The sequence below is a fragment of the Neofelis nebulosa genome, chromosome 12 (genome assembly GCF_028018385.1).
Source record: "Neofelis nebulosa isolate mNeoNeb1 chromosome 12, mNeoNeb1.pri, whole genome shotgun sequence".
NCBI classification, from domain to species: Eukaryota; Metazoa; Chordata; class Mammalia; order Carnivora; family Felidae; genus Neofelis; species Neofelis nebulosa.
This window is the reverse complement of record NC_080793.1, coordinates 36588396-36606701: the sequence shown is the minus strand read 5'-3', so window position 1 is coordinate 36606701 and position 18306 is coordinate 36588396. Positions and strand designations below refer to the sequence as shown.

Here is an 18306-nt window from a genome sequence, read left to right as displayed (position 1 = left end):
TGGCAGGCTAATTTCTAGCTTCTATATTTGAGAAGTCAATCGTTGAACTTTATTAAGTTTTCTTTACGTAGAGAGGAATTTACAGCACAGCTTAGTTACATTTGTAGGTTATCAGTAGTAAATTTTAAGGCTTGTTTTGACATCCTCATGCATGTTTATATAACCCTCAACAGCACTACAGAATTGTCTTTCAGAATCAGAGACCTGGCCTCATCTCCTTTCTTTTTTTTTTTTTTTTTAATTTTTTTTTAATGTTTATTCACTTTTGAGAGAGAGAGAGAGAGACAGAGGGTGAGCAGGGGAGGTTACAGAGAGAGAGAGACACAGAATCTGAAGCAGACTCCAGGCTCTGAGCTGTCAGCACAGAGCCCGACGTGGGGCTTGAACCCATGAACTGCAGATTCATGACCTGAGCCCAATCAGATGCTCAACCAACTGAGCCACCCAGGCGCCCCTCATCTCCTTTCTTATCATACCCAGTCCAGCCCAGCCAACTGGGAATTATTTTCTATTGAACATTACAATCCAACACTGGGAGAGAGTGCACTGAACTAAAAGTCGGGAGACCTACCTGGGTGGCCAGCCATTGACTGGGTGACTTTGAACAAGCCTTCCTTTCTGGGCTTTAGGTTCTTTGTCTGTAGAACGAGCAGGTTGAATTGGATGATCTCTGCACCATTTTTCAGCTCTGTGAATATTCTGTTAAGTGTACTGTCGCTTAATATGTCTGTAATATGTTCTCAATTTTTAAAAAATTATTTCTTTCTCCCACTCAGGCAGATGTTTGGAGTATGGGCATACTCTTATATGTACTTATGTGTGGCTTTCTACCATTCGATGATGATAATGTCATGGCTTTGTACAAGAAGATTACGGTGAGTGTTACAAGGCACGCATAGAATTTCACTGTAACAGTTCTGTTAACTATTTGCTTCTATTTATAAGGCAAAAACAGGCAGAAGTAATGTATGCTGTTAGAAGTCAAGATGGTGGTTACACTTTGGAGGAGGGGAGTGATTGGAAGAGGGGTATGGAGGGGGATTCTGTTCTTTCTTGATCTGGATGTTGGTTATGTGTGTGTATTCAATTTTTGAAAACTTGCCATGGTGGACCCTCAATACGTATACTGTTCTGTATGTATATTATACTTCTGTAGTAAAATGCTTAACAGAACAAAAACAAATGGGAACACAAACATGGAAGATGATTTTTCTGGTAACAGTTTTTACTTTGTATCCTGAAATGATACCTTAGTAAGTTACTGTGTTAAATCACATTTTTCTGTTGGGTTCTGATAAAATAAGAAACTGCTTCTTTTTGAAGGTAACATTTGGCTTTAAGGTTTAATAAAACCTATAGTTAAGAGTGCTGTAGGCTTTGTTAAAATCACATATATCAGGGGCGCCTGGGTGGCTCGGTCGGTTAAGCGTCCGACTTTGGCTCAGGTCATGATCTCACAGTCCGTGGGTTCGAGCCCCGCGTCAGGCTCTGTGCTGACAGCTCAGAGCCTGGAGCCTGTTTCAGATTCTGTGTCTCCCTCTCTCTGTGACCCTCCCCCGTTCATGCTCTGTCTCTCTCGGTCTCAAAAATAAATAAACGTTAAAAAAAAAAAATTAAAAAAAAATCATATATATCAGAGACAGAAAGATTTGTGGTTGTGGGGCTTGGGGATGGAGTGGCAGTGGGGAGTAACCCTTAATGAATACAGGGTTTATTTTGGGGGTGATGAGAACATCCTGGAATTATATGGTGGTAATGATTGCACAACTTTATGAATATAAAAACTAAAAATCACTGAATTGTACACTTTTAAAGGGTGAATTTTATGTTTGTGACTTAAATTCAATTTAAAAAAACCCTCAAAACCATATATACCAAGGAAACAGTAAAATTCATTTTAAAGATTTAACATTCAAAGCAAGCTAACACAAGAAGATATGTAAAGAGGAAGAAAGAACACCGTTTTGTATCCCTGGCAAACCAGGATCAGACCAACAGGGCAACTTCCCTGTGTGTGACTTGAATTCAGTTCTGTTGAACAAATATTTCCTGAGGGTCTTCTTTGTATAAGATACTGGAAGGCATGAACAAGAATCTGTGAAACTTGTTCATTGTCCACCAGGGCCTGATTTCTTGTTGGAGACAGATACAAGGCTATCTAGAAAGGACAAAGGGTCAGGGATGCCATATTATTACAGAGATATAAATGAATGTGATACAGGAATGGGTGAGGGGTTTGGGAGAACATGTTAGAGGAAGTGAGGTTTGAGCAAGGCTTTCTAAATTTTTTTTTTTTTTTTCAACGTTTTTTATTTATTTTTGGGACAGAGAGAGAGACAGAGCATGAACGGGGGAGGGGCAGAGAGAGAGGGAGACACAGAGTCGGAAACAGGCTCCAGGCTCCGAGCCATCAGCCCAGAGCCTGACGCGGGGCTCGAACTCACGGACCGCGAGATCGTGACCTGGCTGAAGTCGGACGCTTAACCGACTGCGCCACCCAGGCGCCCCTGAGCAAGGCTTTCATAAGGGGTAGAAGTGCTTCAGAAAGGGATGTGGGAGAGAGCATGTTTGGTAGAGTAGACAGTATGAGCAAAGACAGAGGATAGGAGAAGCATGGGGGAAGATGGTCGGATATTTTATGTGGCTGGACCACTGGGTCTCTAGCACCCTTTTTAGGTAGGGAGACTACCTAAATCAACTCGCAGTTTGGGGACACAGTACACTGAATTGAAAGTGGTAATCCCAGTTGGCTCATTGCTTGCCCTATAGAACAAGTTTAAAGGCACTGAGTTCAATCTTCAATTTTTAAATTTACTTAATAGTTATTTCCTATATCCCCTTCTCCCAGAAAAACCTTTAAAATCTATGCCAAAATTAGAAATGGAATTGTAGTAGTTTCAACTCCTCGAAGGCTAGGAGTTCTAATTCTGCAGAGTCAAATGGAAGTTAGGTCGACATAGCTGTTACCACTGCTTTGGGGAGCTGTGTGCATATGCCTCTTCTTGGGAAGGAGAGATGGATGAGGCAGGAGGCTGGAGGCCAGCTTCCTGGGGCTGGGTGGGGTAGCCAAGACAGCCTGTATTTCCTCCCATCCCCTCTCAAGAAGCCCCCGCTAAGCTTCGCAGGGTAGCAGTTGTTGCTTTGGCTGAACTCGCTCACTGTGGCCACAGTTCTGACTACAGAGAGCCACACCCTACTGTGTCAACAGCAGGATACGGGAGAGAGTAGTGTTAGGATCGCTTCATAGCCTCAGCTTGCTTTAACAGAAGTAGAGTGGGAAGGAGGCTGGTCTTTGGGCAGTTCAGCAACAATTTTCCAGTTACGCTTTTTTAGAAAAATATTAGGTTGGCCTCTTCAATTATTCACTCTTTTTGCTACTCTTTTCTGTAAAGCAGAGCTATGTTTCTCGTTCTGAAAATAATTTTAGTATTATAAGCTACTAGTATATTTTACTACACTCTTTTTTTGGGCATTCCATGACAGAGAAATAAACTGACAGACAAATTTCTCCAAAGATGAACTGGAATTGGATCTGTTAGGTGGTGTAGCATGAAATCTTACACCTTTTAGAATTCTAGAAAGTGTGGGGACACATAATCATAGAATTGCACTGTTGGAAAGGATCTTATAAGTCATGTTTTCTCACCTCTGCTTTTTGTTTCATATTTAAATCTTGACTAAAACATCTGCCTTAGCTTTGTCCATGTAATTTCTCTCAGGGTGGGGGAAGCCTTAGATACTGGATGTAGAACGGTGGTTCACGACACTGGCTGCACATTAGCCTCACTTGGCTGCTTTAAAATATATTGGGTCCAGCCCCCAGAGCAATGAAATCAGAATCTCATTGGTATTACTAAAATCCAGGATCTCTGCTTTCTGTCTGTGGCCAGAATTTGGCAAGTTACTTTGCCTTTCTGAACCTTAGTTTCTTCCCCTATAAAATGGGTAGAATGATAGTTTTTACGGTATAGGGTGGTTAGGGTTAAATGAGTTAAGCCATGCACAGTATTTAGAGTAGTGCTAAGTAAATGTTAGCTAGTATTATTAACATACCTGTCTAAATTTGGTTTGCCAGTATTTTGTCCAGGACTTAAAATTTGTTCAGAGATTAAGATGTACTTTTCTTTCTCAAACTGTTTTATTTGTTTGTTTTTGTTTTCAATGTTTTATTAGCCACATAAAGTTAATTGAAGGGTTTTCTCCCATTTACTGGTTTTTTTGTTGTTGTTTGTTTTTTTGTTTTTTTGTTTTTGGCGGGGGGAGAGTTTAAAATTAGTACTTTTAGTTCCTTTGGTGTCTTATGGAATGTGCTTGTAAGTCCATCTCCACCAGGGTCTTCTTTATGGGAAGCTTTTGAAATAGCGTGTAAGTCTGATCAGAAACTTTCCAGTGGCTGCTTTTTCATCTCACTCCAAGTATAAGCCACAGGTTGCGCTGTAGGCTGTAGGCTTCAACCCTTGTGAACTGGCCTCCTATTAACCTCAGTGCCCTCATCACCTACTATTCCCCTCCTCACTTGCTCCGTGTACCTGTACTCCTTGTTTCTTTTCTTTCCTCAGTGGTTACTTGAATGTGCCAAGCATGCACCTGCCTCAGGGCATTTGCACTTGCTGTTTCTTTCACCTGAAATAGTTTTGTCCCATATGGTTGCTTTGTGCTCTCCTTTCCTTCAGGTCTCTATTTGAATGTTGTTTAATTAGAAAGGCAACCCTACACTGTATATTAACTAACTTGAATTTAGATAAATAAATTTAAAAAAATTGAAAGGCAACCATTCATGTGTGTTTGTTTGTACTTTTGTTAGTTTATTTTTTTATTCATTCATTCAGTGTTCTTTCAACTTTTGAAACAATTAAATATTTATTGAAAACCTAATCTGTGCAGGCGTTTTCTAGATACTTGGGATATATCACTGAGTAAAACAGATGGAAGATCCCTGCCTTCATGGAGTTTATATTCTGGTGGTAGGGATATAGAAAAAAACAATAAACACACTAAATAAGTAAATTATATTAAAAGATGCTACTTGCTTTGGGAAAAAGAAAAAAAATTGAGCAGGGTAAAGAGTAATCAGAACAGATTGGGGAGGTATGGAGGAAAAGGGGGGCAAGTTGCATTATTAAATATTAAGTAAGGTGGTCAGAATAATCCTCACAGAGGTGAGATTTGAGCAAGACTTGAAGGAGGTGAGAGTGTTAGTCAGTGGATATCAAGGAGGAGAATGTTTCAGGCAGAGGAATTGGCAAAGACCACTAGCTAGAAGCACCTACTGTAGTCCAGGGAGGTCAAGAGGGCTGGTGTGATGGACTGAGAAATCAGGACAGTCGTAGGAAATGAAGTCTCAAGAAATAGGATATCCAATTGTCATTGGGCTTCATAGCATGTCATAAGGACTTTGGCTTTTTCTCTAAGTGAAACAGGGAGCCATTGGAGGAATTTGAGCAGAAGGGTGATGTCTGGTTTAGGTTTTAATAGGATCATACTGGCTACTGTAGGAAGCAAAAGAGAACTAGGGAGACCAGTTAGGGTATTGTAGTAATATCCTACAGATAAGAGATGGTGGTGAAAATGGTTGGATTCTGGGTTTCTTTTATATTAAAAAAATGTATTTAATTTAAAATGTAATTAAAAAATTTTTTTTAAAGTTTATTTACTTTGAGAGAGAGAGAGAGAGAGAGAGAGAGAGAGAGAGAGAGAGAGAATCCCAAATGGGCTCCATGCTCAGCACGGAGCCCAACATGGGACTCAATCCCACAATTGCAAGATCATGACCCTGGGCCAAAATTAAGCACTGAACCACCAAAAAATTATTTTCGCTTTTATTTTTTTAAATGTATTTATTTTTTAAAATTTATTTATTTTTGAGAGAGAGCATAAACAGGGGAGGGGCAGAGAAAGATGGAGACACAGAATCCGAAGCAGGCTCCAGGCTCCGAGCTGTCAGCACAGAGCCTGACGCAGGGCTCAAACCCATGAAACCGTGAAGATCATGACCTGAGCCAGAGTCAGATGCCCAACCAACTAAGCCACCCAGGAGCCCCCCAAAATTATATTTATGTACGTATGTATGTATGTATGTATGTATGTATGTATTTTTAATGTTTATTTATTTTTGAGAGAGTGAGACAGAGCATGAGCAGGGGAGGGGCAGAGAGAGAGGGAGACACAGAATCAGAAGCAGGCTCCAGGCTCTGAGCTGTCAGCCCAGAGCCCGATGTGGGGCTCGAACCACACACCATGAGATCGTGACCTGAGCCGAAGTCAGACGCTCAACCAACTGAGCCACTCAGGTGCCCCAAAAATTATTTTTAAATTAACAGAGTAAAATTTACTTTTTGTGTATGTGTACAGGTCTACAAATTTTAACATGTATCTAGATTCGTTTAACCACCACCACAGTCATGACACGTTTAGACTAGTCCATAGTCTTTTGAAGGTATAGGTAACATGATTTGCTGATAGATAGGATGGGAGAAATAACCTCAGCGATTAGAAAGTTGGAGCTTCCATGAACTGAGATGGGGAAGACTCTTGGTAGAGCAGGTACAATCAAGAGCTCAGTTTTGGACACAAAAAAATGTGCCCAATTTGTCTAATTTCTCGAAGTTATTGGTATAAAGTTATTTACCTGTGACAGAGTATCAGAATTTTATGTACTTTTTCTGCTTATACTCATATAAGGGATTATGTATTTTATCTCTTTATGCTATTCCCTTTCCAGTTTTTTCCCACAGATGGGAGCATACAACAAACACTGCTCTGCATCTTGTTTTCCTCCCTTCACAGTGGGTCTTGGAAATCTTACCCCTTCAGAACAGCTCAGAATAGAATCGAGGTATATACATGTACCTTAATTTTTTTAACCAGTCCTAGGTTAATGGACATTTAAGTAATTTCCAAGTAGTCATTTTTTTGTACATTGTGGATAGATCTGTAAGAAAATTCCCTGAAGAGTTTCTGGGTTAAAGGGTATGTGAATTAGTAATTTTAGTAGATATTTCTAAATTGCTTCCTGATGAAGTTCTATCAGTTTTAGCAATAGCATGAAAATGCATGTTTCTCTATATCCACATCAATAAAGTGTACCTTTTTTTTTTTAAAGTTTCTTTATTTTGAGAGATAGCAAGAGTGAGTGCATGCACAAGTGGGGGAGGGGCAGAGAGAGAGGGAGAGAGAGAATACCAAGTAGGCTCTGTGCTGTCAGCTCAGAACCCAACATGGGGCTCAGTCTCACAACTGTGATATCATGACCTGAGCCAAAATCAAAAGTTGGATGCTTAATCAACTGAGCCACCCAGGTGTCACTGAGGCTAATTTTTAACAATAATGTGCATAAGTCTGTATTTCAAATAGTCTTGGTAATTTCAGGGTTTGAGACAACTTGTTGGATTTGTTTAGGTCTTTTTTTTTTTTTTACTTTGTGTTTTGGCTGGTGGGCTCACACTAACCATTGAGGTGTTAACTCGTATTATTCACTTGTGCTTATATTCCTAGTCTTTAATCTGTGGGTTTTTTTTTTTTTTTTACAAGAATCTTTATAAGCCATTTGGCTATTTTGTGAGGATTTAGTTTAAATTAAGTACTGTGATCTGTAATTAATTTAACTGGGCTCAGGTAAAGCACAGTACTTTGCAGTATATGGAGAGTGGTGCAAGATGGAGCCACTCTCTGTCTGATGTCACTCTCAGTCAAGGAAGAATTACCATATATTATAGGTTATATAGGACTAGTGAAGGTGCCAGTGCCAAATGATATAGCAAATATTAATAAAGAGTAATTTTTGTTTTTAGATAGAATATGAATATAAATAGAAGTCATAATACACTCTTCCCACATCTTACTGTATCTTTTTTGTATGTAAATTTTTAAATTTTCATTGCTTACAAATAGTATTTTGTCTTGACTTTTTTCCATACCATTATTTATTTAGTTATTTTTATTGAATTGTAATTGATGTACAATATTATTAGTTTCAGGTGTACAACATCATGATTTGACCTTTGTATACATTGCAAAGTGATCACATCAATAATTCTAGTTATCATCCATGACATACAAGTTAATACAATATTATTGCCTGTATTGCCCATTTTGTACATTACATATACTTATATTACATGTACATTACATGACTTATTTTAAAACTGGGAGTTTGTCCTTCTTGATCTCCTTCACCCATTTTGCACTCTCCCTCAAGCAGCTCTCCCCTCAGGCAACCATCCATCTATTCACTGTATCAATGAGTTGGGGTTTTGTTTTGTTCTGTTTGTTTTGTTTTTTAGATTTAAGTAAAATCATACAATGTCTTTCTCTGACTCATTTCATTTAATGTAAAAACCTCAAGGTCAATGCTGTCACAAACGGCCAGATTTTATGCTTTTTTATTGCTGAGTAGTATTCCATTGCATGTGCATGCATGTGCACGCGCACACACACACACACACACACACACACACACACACACACTCTTTATTCATCTGTTGATGGACACTTAGGTTGTTTCCATATCCCTGCTATTTGCTAATTGCAAATAATGCTGCAGTGAACATAGGGGTACATATATCTTTTCCAATTAGTTTTGTTTTTGTTTTCTTTGGGTAGACACCCAGAAGGGGAATTATTGGACCATGTAGTAGTTCTGTTTTTCATGTTTTGAGGAGCCTCCATATTGTTTTCTATGGTGGTTGCACCAGTTTATATTCCCACCAACGCTGCACTTTTTTCTACATCCTTACCAAAACTTGTAATTTATTGCCTTTTAGGTAATAGCTATTTTGACAGATTTAAGGTGATACTTCATTATGGTGCATGTGCACTTGAGACAGATGTGTATTTTGCTGTTGTCGGATAGAATGTTCTATATATGTCTGTTAGGTATATTCAAATGTACCTAACAACAAATGTCTGTTGTTCAGATCTACAGTTTCCTTATTGAATATCTGTCTTTATGATCCACCCAGTGATGAGATTTGGGGTATTAAAATCCACTACTATTGTATTTCTGTCCATTTATCCCTTCATGTCTGTTAGTATTTGCTTTATATATTTAGGTGCTTCTGTTTTAGATGCACAAATAGTTCAATTGTTATATCCTTTTGTTGGGATTGACCTCTTTACGTAGTGTATCTTCTTACATTCCTTCTGGGGTGCACATGTCCCACCTTTGAAGACCACCATTCAGGGAGAATGGATGGTTGACTCTATATATTCTTTTTTTTTTTTTTTAAAGTTTAAGAGAGGGGAGAGGGGCAGAGAGACAGGGAGAGACAGAAAATCCTAAGCAGGTTCTGCACTGTCCATGCGGAGCCTAATGTGGGGCTTGAACTCACGAACCATGAGATCATGACCTGAGCTGAAATCAAGAGTTGGATGCTTAATCGACTAAGCCACCCAGGCACCCCGACCCTGTATATTCTTTAGTAGACCCTCAATTAATGTAATCCCTCTCAGCCAAGTTATTGAGTGTGTCAGTAAATTAGGGATTATCGTCCCTGGAAATTTCCTGAAGTTATGGCTATGCTAAGGGCAAAAGTGACTGTCAGTATAACCAGGGCTAGGATTGACATTCTTTTGTGAACATGGAGTCTTCTAAGGATACTTGGATTCATGATAATGACTGTTTGGGAATTTCAGTAAGACATTGTGCCATAAAGGATCACTACAATGATTTTATCCAGGAAAAGGTTTGAATTCTCACCTTGGCTGTACAAAGTCTTAACAAAGATATCTGACTTTGAAAAGTCTAATTTCTATATACTCCGTAGATAATACACCTAGTAAAACAAAATGAGGTACTGTATGGATTTACCAACTATAAACTTTAATTTTAGAATAATTATATCTCTTCTTTATAGTGATGAGTATACAGGCTGTAATCTTTGATTTGCAATGTTAAAACGATGTAATCCACATGTAAGGACATTACTTGGCAGGAGGGCATGCATTCAGCTCTTCCAAGTAATATCCAGCCATTAGGGGCAAGTTAAACAGAAGAGGTAGGTGGGCCAAGGATTGAGGGGGGGATATATTGTTGTCTTATCCTATTGGAAAATACTGGTTGATCTGTCAGGAAATTTTTCCTACGGACCCTGACTCAAGTAAGTAGCATGATGCAAAATCCTTACAGATATGTGAATAGCTGGGAATCTGTGTTGCAGCTTAACTTACTCCTTTCTAGGGGGCTAAAGGCAAGGAAAGGTTGGTTGAAACTTCAATCAGTCTTCTTGGCCAGGTGATATAAAGTAGAGGATGGCAAACTATGCTACAAGCCAAGTCTGGCCCACCACCTGTTTGTTTAAATAAAATTTTTATTGGAACATAGCCATACCTGTTTGTTTATGTGTCATCTGTGGCTGCTTTTGCACAACAGTGGTGGAGTTGAGTAGTTGTGACAGAGATTGTATGGCTCACAAAACCAAAAATATTTACTAATCTGTCCCTTTTCAGAAAAAGTTGGCTGACTCCTGGCTTAGTTGTAGTGACCTGTAGCAGAATGATCTTTCCCAGATCCTGCCTGGTCTTTTCCTAGAAAATTGGTCTGAAATGCCCAGGCTTGTAGCTTATCAAGAGCTGACATTTAGTTAGTTTTTTTTTTTTTTTTAATTTTTTTTTTCAACGTTTATTTTATTTTTTGGGACAGAGAGAGACAGAGCATGAACGGGGGAGGGACAGAGAGAGAGGGAGACACAGAATTGGAAACAGCCTCCAGGCTCTGAGCCATCAGCCCAGAGCCTGACGCGGGGCTCGAACTCACGGACCGTGAGATCGTGACCTGGCTGAAGTCGGACGCTTAACCGACTGCGCCACCCAGGCGCCCCTAGTTAGTTTTTTTTATAGTGAGACATTTAGTTAATTGTTTTTATAGTGAAAAACAAAGCATATATGGTAAAATGCTAAAACAGTACTAAGAAGTATATAGTTAAACCCCAAAACACCCTGCTCACCTAGCCCTCTGTTTTCTTCCACAGAGACAACTAGTTAGAAATTTCTTCTATACATTTATAAGAATTATTTGTACTTATGCAAATCTTTATATATCTGTATATATCCTTTGGGATTATATAATCTGCACAGTGTATGGATCTTGCCCCCTCCTCCTCTTTAATTTTAATACTTTACTTTGAAGATTGTTTCATATTGGTACTTAGCAGCATGTGTAGGTTTTCATTGTTTGTTTAATGGCTGCATAGTATTTATTGTGAAATTTCCTTTATTCTAAGTTTGTGGACGTCATTTAAAAAGTTTTTTAATTAACACAAGTAGTGTGTGAAAACATTCTCCGTATAAAGAACTAAAACATCACTGGTAACTGAAGTTCTCTTGGCCTCTCACATAGGTAATTACAGTTAACACTTTGGTTCTTCCAGATGTTTTATTTCTATTTGTAGTCATTTATATTTTTTTCTTAACGTAAGTTGTATCATACTGATATTATTTTATATCTGTCTTTCTTTACTCAATATTGTATGTGCCATTGTACATATAATATGAACTCATTTTTACAAATAGTTTAACCATTTTCTTGTTGAACATTTTAGGTTATTTTCTAATTTTTTCACTAATATAAGTGATGCTCAGTGAGCATCCTTGTGCATATCTTCTTGCATATACGTACTGAGTAGTAGAATTGCTGGATCCTAGGGTATGACATTTGAAAACTTAACAGATATTGTCAAATTGTGCTCCAGCCTTTTTTTCCCCACATTATACTTCCACCAGCAGTGGTTGAGAGTAGCTGTTTCCCCATGCTGTCTTTAACATTATTATTTATAAAAATTTTGGATATTTATAAAACTTTTGGATCTTGGTCAGTTGAATGGGTGAAAATGGCATTTGATTTTTTAAAATTTATGCCATCTGATGTTTTATTCATGGCTTTAGTAATTAGAGTTTGAACAGAGTTCCCATATATTCCTCACCCAGTTTTCCTATTATTAACATCTTACATTACTATGGTACTTTGTTACAACTAAGGAACCAATGGTGGAATATGACTATTCACTAAACTGTTTACATTATTTCTGTTTCACTAGTTTTTCCCTATGTCCTTTTTCTGTTCTAGGATTCTTTCAGAACATCATATTATATTTAGTTATCATATCTTCTTAGCCCTCTCTGATCTGTGATAGTTTCTAGGGATCTTTTATTTTTAAATAAATAATGACTTATTTATTTTAAAACAAGTAATTTGTTGTCCTAAGACTTCTTACTCAATAGTCTATCACTTTCCTATTGATTTGAAAGGATAGTTTTATTATATATTGAATTTCTACATTTACTATTTTTCATGGTTTTTAATTTTCTGTCTATTTTTGTCTGATACATAATTATTTTAGTTGCTGTATCTTTATAATACCATTTCTTTAATGTCTCGTAGAATTAGCCTTTCCTTATTCTATTTTTCCTTGGTGTATTGTTTGTGCCACTTTGCATGTTTCTTAAATATCTCTAATCCAAATTGTCGATTAAAAACCTGAATAGAATAAGTGTTTTGAGAATTGGGTTTTGGTCTGTATAAGGTACACTTAACCTAGGTTTTGTGGTCTTATCCACAACGATAAACTGACTATTAATGCCTTACTGAAATTGAACTTTATTATGATGTTCCTCATTTACCAACTTAACTCTAAACTTGGCTTGTTTTTTTTTTTTTTTTTTTTTTTTAATTTTTTTTTTTCAACGTTTTTTATTTATTTTTGGGACAGAGAGAGACAGAGCATGAACGGGGAAGGGGCAGAGAGAGAGGGAGACACACAGAATTGGAAACAGGCTCCAGGCTCCGAGCCATCAGCCCAGAGCCCGACGCGGGGCTCGAACTCACAGACCGCGAGACCGTGACCTGGCTGAAGTCGGACGCTTAACCGACTGCGCCACCCAGGCGCCCCTGGCTTGTTTTTTTTTTAAACCTGTCTGGACCTAAGTGTCCATACTGTTTATTTGCCTTTGCTTGCTGCTCTTTCAAGTTCACATTTATGTGGCAGCCATAAAGGGCATCGGTACCCTTGATTATTAATATATTATTTCACTGCTACAAGGTGAATGTATCAACACGTAATAATCTTCAGTGTTCTTTACATTTATTTATTTGTTTGTTTATTTTAATCCTTTGGGAGGGTAATTTGATATTTTGGTAAATCAAATATTTCTTCTGTGGAATAAATATGGTATAAAATGTCTAATTCTTGTTCCGTAGAGATTTAACCTTCCTAATTAATATTATTTACTAATGCTGTATATTCTTTGTTTCCCCTACTCTGAATTTCATCTTTTAGTTTTTCATGTATTTGCAAGTTGAAAATTGATTCAAATTAGGACTTTTATGCATTATTGTGGAATTTAATTTCACACATTATAGATTTTGAAATTTATTGTAATCTTGGCTCAGAACTATTGTTCCGAGGCGCGGTGTAATACAGTCTGCTGGTTGAATCTAATTAAGGTGTCGTATCACTCGCATGCAGTATGTATCTTTGTCTAGAATGTTCTAAAATTCCTCAGTTGGGAATAACACTTCCTTCGGTTCTTGGTCGATAGAAAACCCCAGCAATATTTGATATACTATATGTAACTATTTAAGAAGCAGACTTTGTTTATCTTTTGCATTTTTTGATTATTTTAACCAAAATGCTCAGTTGCAGTTTCTAGCATGATTACCGACAGATTGGGCATTAATCTTATTAATGTCACCTATATTCATTTACCATCACTGTGTTCAAAGACAAGCATGACCATACTCCAGTTTGGGGTACACAAATATTATAGAAGTATAAATAATTTAGTAAATGAAAGTTGAATAGCTTGCAAGTAAAATTGCTTTCTAACAAGTATAATTTATAATTTTAAAGAAAATGAGCACATTATCTTTTTATGAGATTATATTTTACAATTATTGAGTTGACTATATACTGTAATTATGTGTTGGAGAGATGGCCTGCTTTCTTACAACCATGTGAAAACGAGCAATTTCAAGCTGTCTAGAATTCCCAGGATTATCTTGCTTGGCCCACAGGGTTTTTTCCCCCCTCTTTCTTGGTTTCTGTCTCTGTTACCCATTTCTTGCTCTCATTTGCAAGGTAATTGTCCCTTAAGTAAACAGGAATTCTCTAAAGACTGAGCAGAAACCAGGGTTAAGTTGCACAGCCCTGGCCGACAGGGCCTTTTGTGGACATGTTCTTCTCCAGCAGAATTGCTTGTCTCGAGGTCTTTTCTATTTGCTCTTTGCGTATGCTTCCAATATTTAAATAAGGAGCCTTTTCTCCCTGTTTACGTCTAGGCTTCCTTAGACTTTCCAGCACAGTACAATAGAATAAGTATTGTATGTCTCTCCTAGTCCCATCTCCACCCCTTTTTACAGTGTTTTCAACTGAGGCACTATTGACATTTTGGACTACATGATTCTTTGCTGTGGGGGCTGTCGTATGCATTGCAAGAAGTTTAGCAGTGTCCCTGCCCTTTACTCACTAGATGCCAGTAGTAACTCCCAAGTCATGACAGTAAGAAATGTCTCCAGTTGCTAAGAGAGTAGATCTTAAAAGTTTTCATCATAAGAAAAACACTAAGCAAACAAAACTAGTAACTATGTGTGGTGATGGGTATGAACTAAACTTATTGTGGTAATCATTTCATAATATATACATATATCAAATCATTATGTGGCACACATAAAAAAGTCTCCACACAGTGCTAGATGTCTCCTAGCAGTGGGGAACAAAATCGCACCAGCTGAGAACCAGTGCCTTATGATATTGAACAAATGCTTGAATTCCCTGGCTGAGACTTAGATTCTTCATCTGTGTTATGTGGTTAATAATCCTTGCTTACTCCACAGGTTAAAATACAATAAAAATGTATTTTAAAGTATCATGTACAAATAAGAGGTTGGGGTAAGCCTGGCAGCAGAACTCGGCTCTGAATTCCGTTTCTGTCATATCCCAGTGCAGAGAATGAAGCTAAGAATGTCAGGTCTTGGTGATGGGTCACAGGCCTCATGACTTCCAGTAGATGGTACTCTGCAGAGCTCTTCTGTCCAAACAGGGAAAGTGGGTGGGTACACTTCAGGAAGTAAAAGGAGCAGCGCTTGACTAGATGATGTATGTGTTCCTTCCCAGGCTGTCTGGTGGCAGCTGCAGTGGGGCAGGGCTCCATTGGGAGGACATGTGGCATTCCTCAGAATGACTAGCCTTTCTCACGATACTGAGTATTTAGCACTCTGGCGTGCATGGTTTTTGGCCAGCCTACCCATCTCTGGTCCATTACTATTTTGGGCATCCCTATCTCCTTCCTGTGTATTTCAGGTTCAACAAACATTTATTGTGTCTAATGTGCAAGGCATTGTGTTGAGTGCTTTCACATATTCTCTTTTACTCCTTTTATAATCCTATAGGTGGAATTACTTGTTTCACAGGTAGTAACAACAGTAGTGGTAATACTAGTATTAGTAATAGAGGCAGCAGTAGTAGAAACTAACATACATGGAGTTCTTACTGTATGCCTGGCACTGTGCTCAGTGCTTTTCTGTATTAAAGCACTGAATCCTAGCAACATTTTTTTGTGTGGGCACTATTATTTTGCTTCTTTTTACAGGTGTGGAAACCAAGGCACAGTGAAATTCAAAGGCTCATCCACACGGCTAGTAAGAGGTAGATTTTGGATTCGAATCTAGGCAAATTGTCTCCAGAGCCTATTTTCTTAGGAAACAGTGTCAGAAAGATTAAGTAACTTGTACAAGTTCATGGAACTACTATGAAGTAGGCTGGGATTCACATGATGACTCTGGTCCATCGCCGTTTCCAGCGTGCCAAGCACCACACTTATCATTCACCTGTTCTTGCCTCTTTCTGGGTAGGATAGCTTCTCTGGTGCTAACCTATAGCACAATAAGAGGATCTATTAGAAGTTAGGTCATGAATTCAAGATGGGATGATAAAAGGGGTGATAACAAGAGACAGAGAGGAACTTGGAATCAGCCTGGTGGAGCTTTTCTTATTCAGTACTTTGGTCTGGAAGGTACTTTCTGAATTTAAAGTCATAACATTTCTTTTATTTTGATAGATCTGGTGATGGGCCTATTATCTGTGTTGGAGCAGACCAGAAAGGGCCAGAACCTAGAACCAGACTTATCCCCGGGGTAGGCAGGTGCTGGTGGGAGAGAAGTATGTGAGGAGTTAAACCCTTATAGATGGTGTATTAGTTTCCTAGGGTTGTTGTAACAAAGCACTGCAAGGTAGTGCCTTAAAGTAACAAAAATTTATTCTCTCACAGTTCTGGAGGCTAGAAGTCCAAATCAAGGTGTCGATAGGGCCATGTTCTCTTTGAAGGTTCCAGGGGAGAATCCTTCTTGGCCTCTTTCTAGCTTCTGGTATTTTCTGGCAATCTTTGGAAGTCCTTGAATTGTAGACGCATCACTCTAGTCTCTGCCTCTGTCTTCACACGGCCTACTTCCTTGTGTGTTTGTGTCTTTGTGTCCAGATTTTCCTCTTTATAAGGACACCAGTCATACTGAATTTAGGGTCTACTCCTACCCAGTATGACCTCATATTAATTCAATTACATCTGCAAAAGACTCTATTTTAAAATAAAAATGCATTCACAGGTTCTGAGTGGACATGTGTTTTGAGGAGCAGCATTTAACCCAGTGCAGATGGTATCCAGGGAATAAGCAGCAAAAGGCTCCACAATCAGCTTGAGGGGAGACCCACCAGAGTACATGGGGGTTCTGACCAGTGAGTGAAGCATGACAGAGGATATCTAGGAACAGGTTGTGATCAGAGATTCAGCTAGGTCAAAACCATTTATTTGATCAGTGTAAGCAGATAGGAGAAGCTTTACCCTAGGCCGGTCTCTACTTTCTTTAGGACAATGGCAAGAGCAAGCCAAACTGTCTGAGAGAACAGGCAAATGATCAGGTTGTTAAGAAAGAGAACAAGTTAAGACACCCAGGATTTGAATCATGAGAGGCCTTGGTCTCAGGAATAAGGAAAAGCTCAGGCATGAGGGTGGGACCAACTAGGTCAGGGCCAGTCCCTCAGCAATTGATTTACTGCTCAGTCCTAGAGAGTTGGCAGAAGCAGCTAAAAATCTCCACTTCCTAGGGATGGGTCTGGAGGCCAGGCGGCATGGAGCAAGGAGTGAATGAAAGTCTTTATCAATGTAATTTGGAAACAGATTGTCAGTTTTCAACACTGGCTAGTGTTAAGGTGCCCTAGTAAGGTGGAAGTAATAGTGGGCTCTCTGGATGATACTGAGTGCTGGACAAAGGATCTTGAAAAACTTAATGATATTAAATGTCATTTGTAAAATGAAAGAAAGCTCTTATCCTTCCTGGGAAACACTTTGTAAGGTTAGCCTCTCTGCTCTCATCAGAGAAGCTGAGTCAGAGACTGAGTTGTTTTGACATTGACACCTTTTCTTTTTTTTTAAAAATTTTTCTTAATGTTTGTTTATTTTTGAGAGAGAGAGAGAGCGAGCACGAGTTGGGGAGGGGCAGAGAGAGAGGGAGACAGAATCTGAGAGGGAGAGCTTCAGCACAGAGCCCGATGCGGGGCTCAAACCCAGGAACCCTGAGCTGATGTTGGATGTCTAAGCGACTGAGTCACCCAGGTGCCCCATCGATACCTTTTCTTTTAAATTTTTTTTTTTTTTCAACATTTTTTATTTATTTTTGGGACAGAGAGAGACAGAGCATGAACGGGGGAGGGGCAGAGAGAGAGGGAGACACAGAATCGGAAACAGGCTCCAGGCTCCGAGCCATCAGCCCAGAGCCTGACGCGGGGCTCGAACTCACGGACCGCGAGATCGTGACCTGGCTGAAGTCGGACGCTTAACCGACTGCGCCACCCAGGCGCCCCTCGATACCTTTTCTTTTAAAATTTATTGCTTGATAATGCTTCTTTGGAACTTTGATTATTTCTTTAATACAATTAAAATCCAGCCTGCCATGTAGTTCTAGGACTCTGAGCAACCCATATTGTGTCTGTTTCTCCTCTTACCTTGGGGTTGGGCTGATTTCTGTGAGGATTGTGTCCTAAACAGCTTATAAGAACAGAGAACCCCAATGCTTGTGCTAGTCAATGGCTTCTCCATCTACCTGCCTCTACTCTTCTAGCCTTATTTAAACACTAGGCTTTAGGGGCGCCTGGGTGGCGCAGTCGGTTAAGCGTCCGACTTCAGCCAGGTCACGATCTCGCGGTCCGTGAGTTCGAGCCCCGCGTCAGGCTCTGGGCTGATGGCTCGGAGCCTGGAGCCTGTTTCCGATTCTGTGTCTCCCTCTCTCTCTGCCCCTCCCCCGTTCATGCTCTGTCTCTCTCT

The 18306-nt window shown here is 39.2% G+C and overlaps 1 protein-coding gene across 4 annotated transcripts in view; it reads left to right on the top strand.

The window, feature by feature from the left end:
- Positions 1 to 18306, top strand: part of MELK (maternal embryonic leucine zipper kinase) — a 99498-nt gene that overhangs the window by 23379 nt on the left and 57813 nt on the right. For all 4 annotated transcript variants that reach the window (XR_009251597.1, XM_058694902.1, XM_058694901.1 and 1 more), the window contains exon 8: positions 777 to 875. Coding sequence is in view for 3 of the 4 variants with exons in the window: in XM_058694902.1 (XP_058550885.1) it covers positions 777 to 875 (99 nt within the window). In the remaining variant the exon portion in view is untranslated. The remainder of the gene's footprint in view (positions 1 to 776; positions 876 to 18306) is intronic.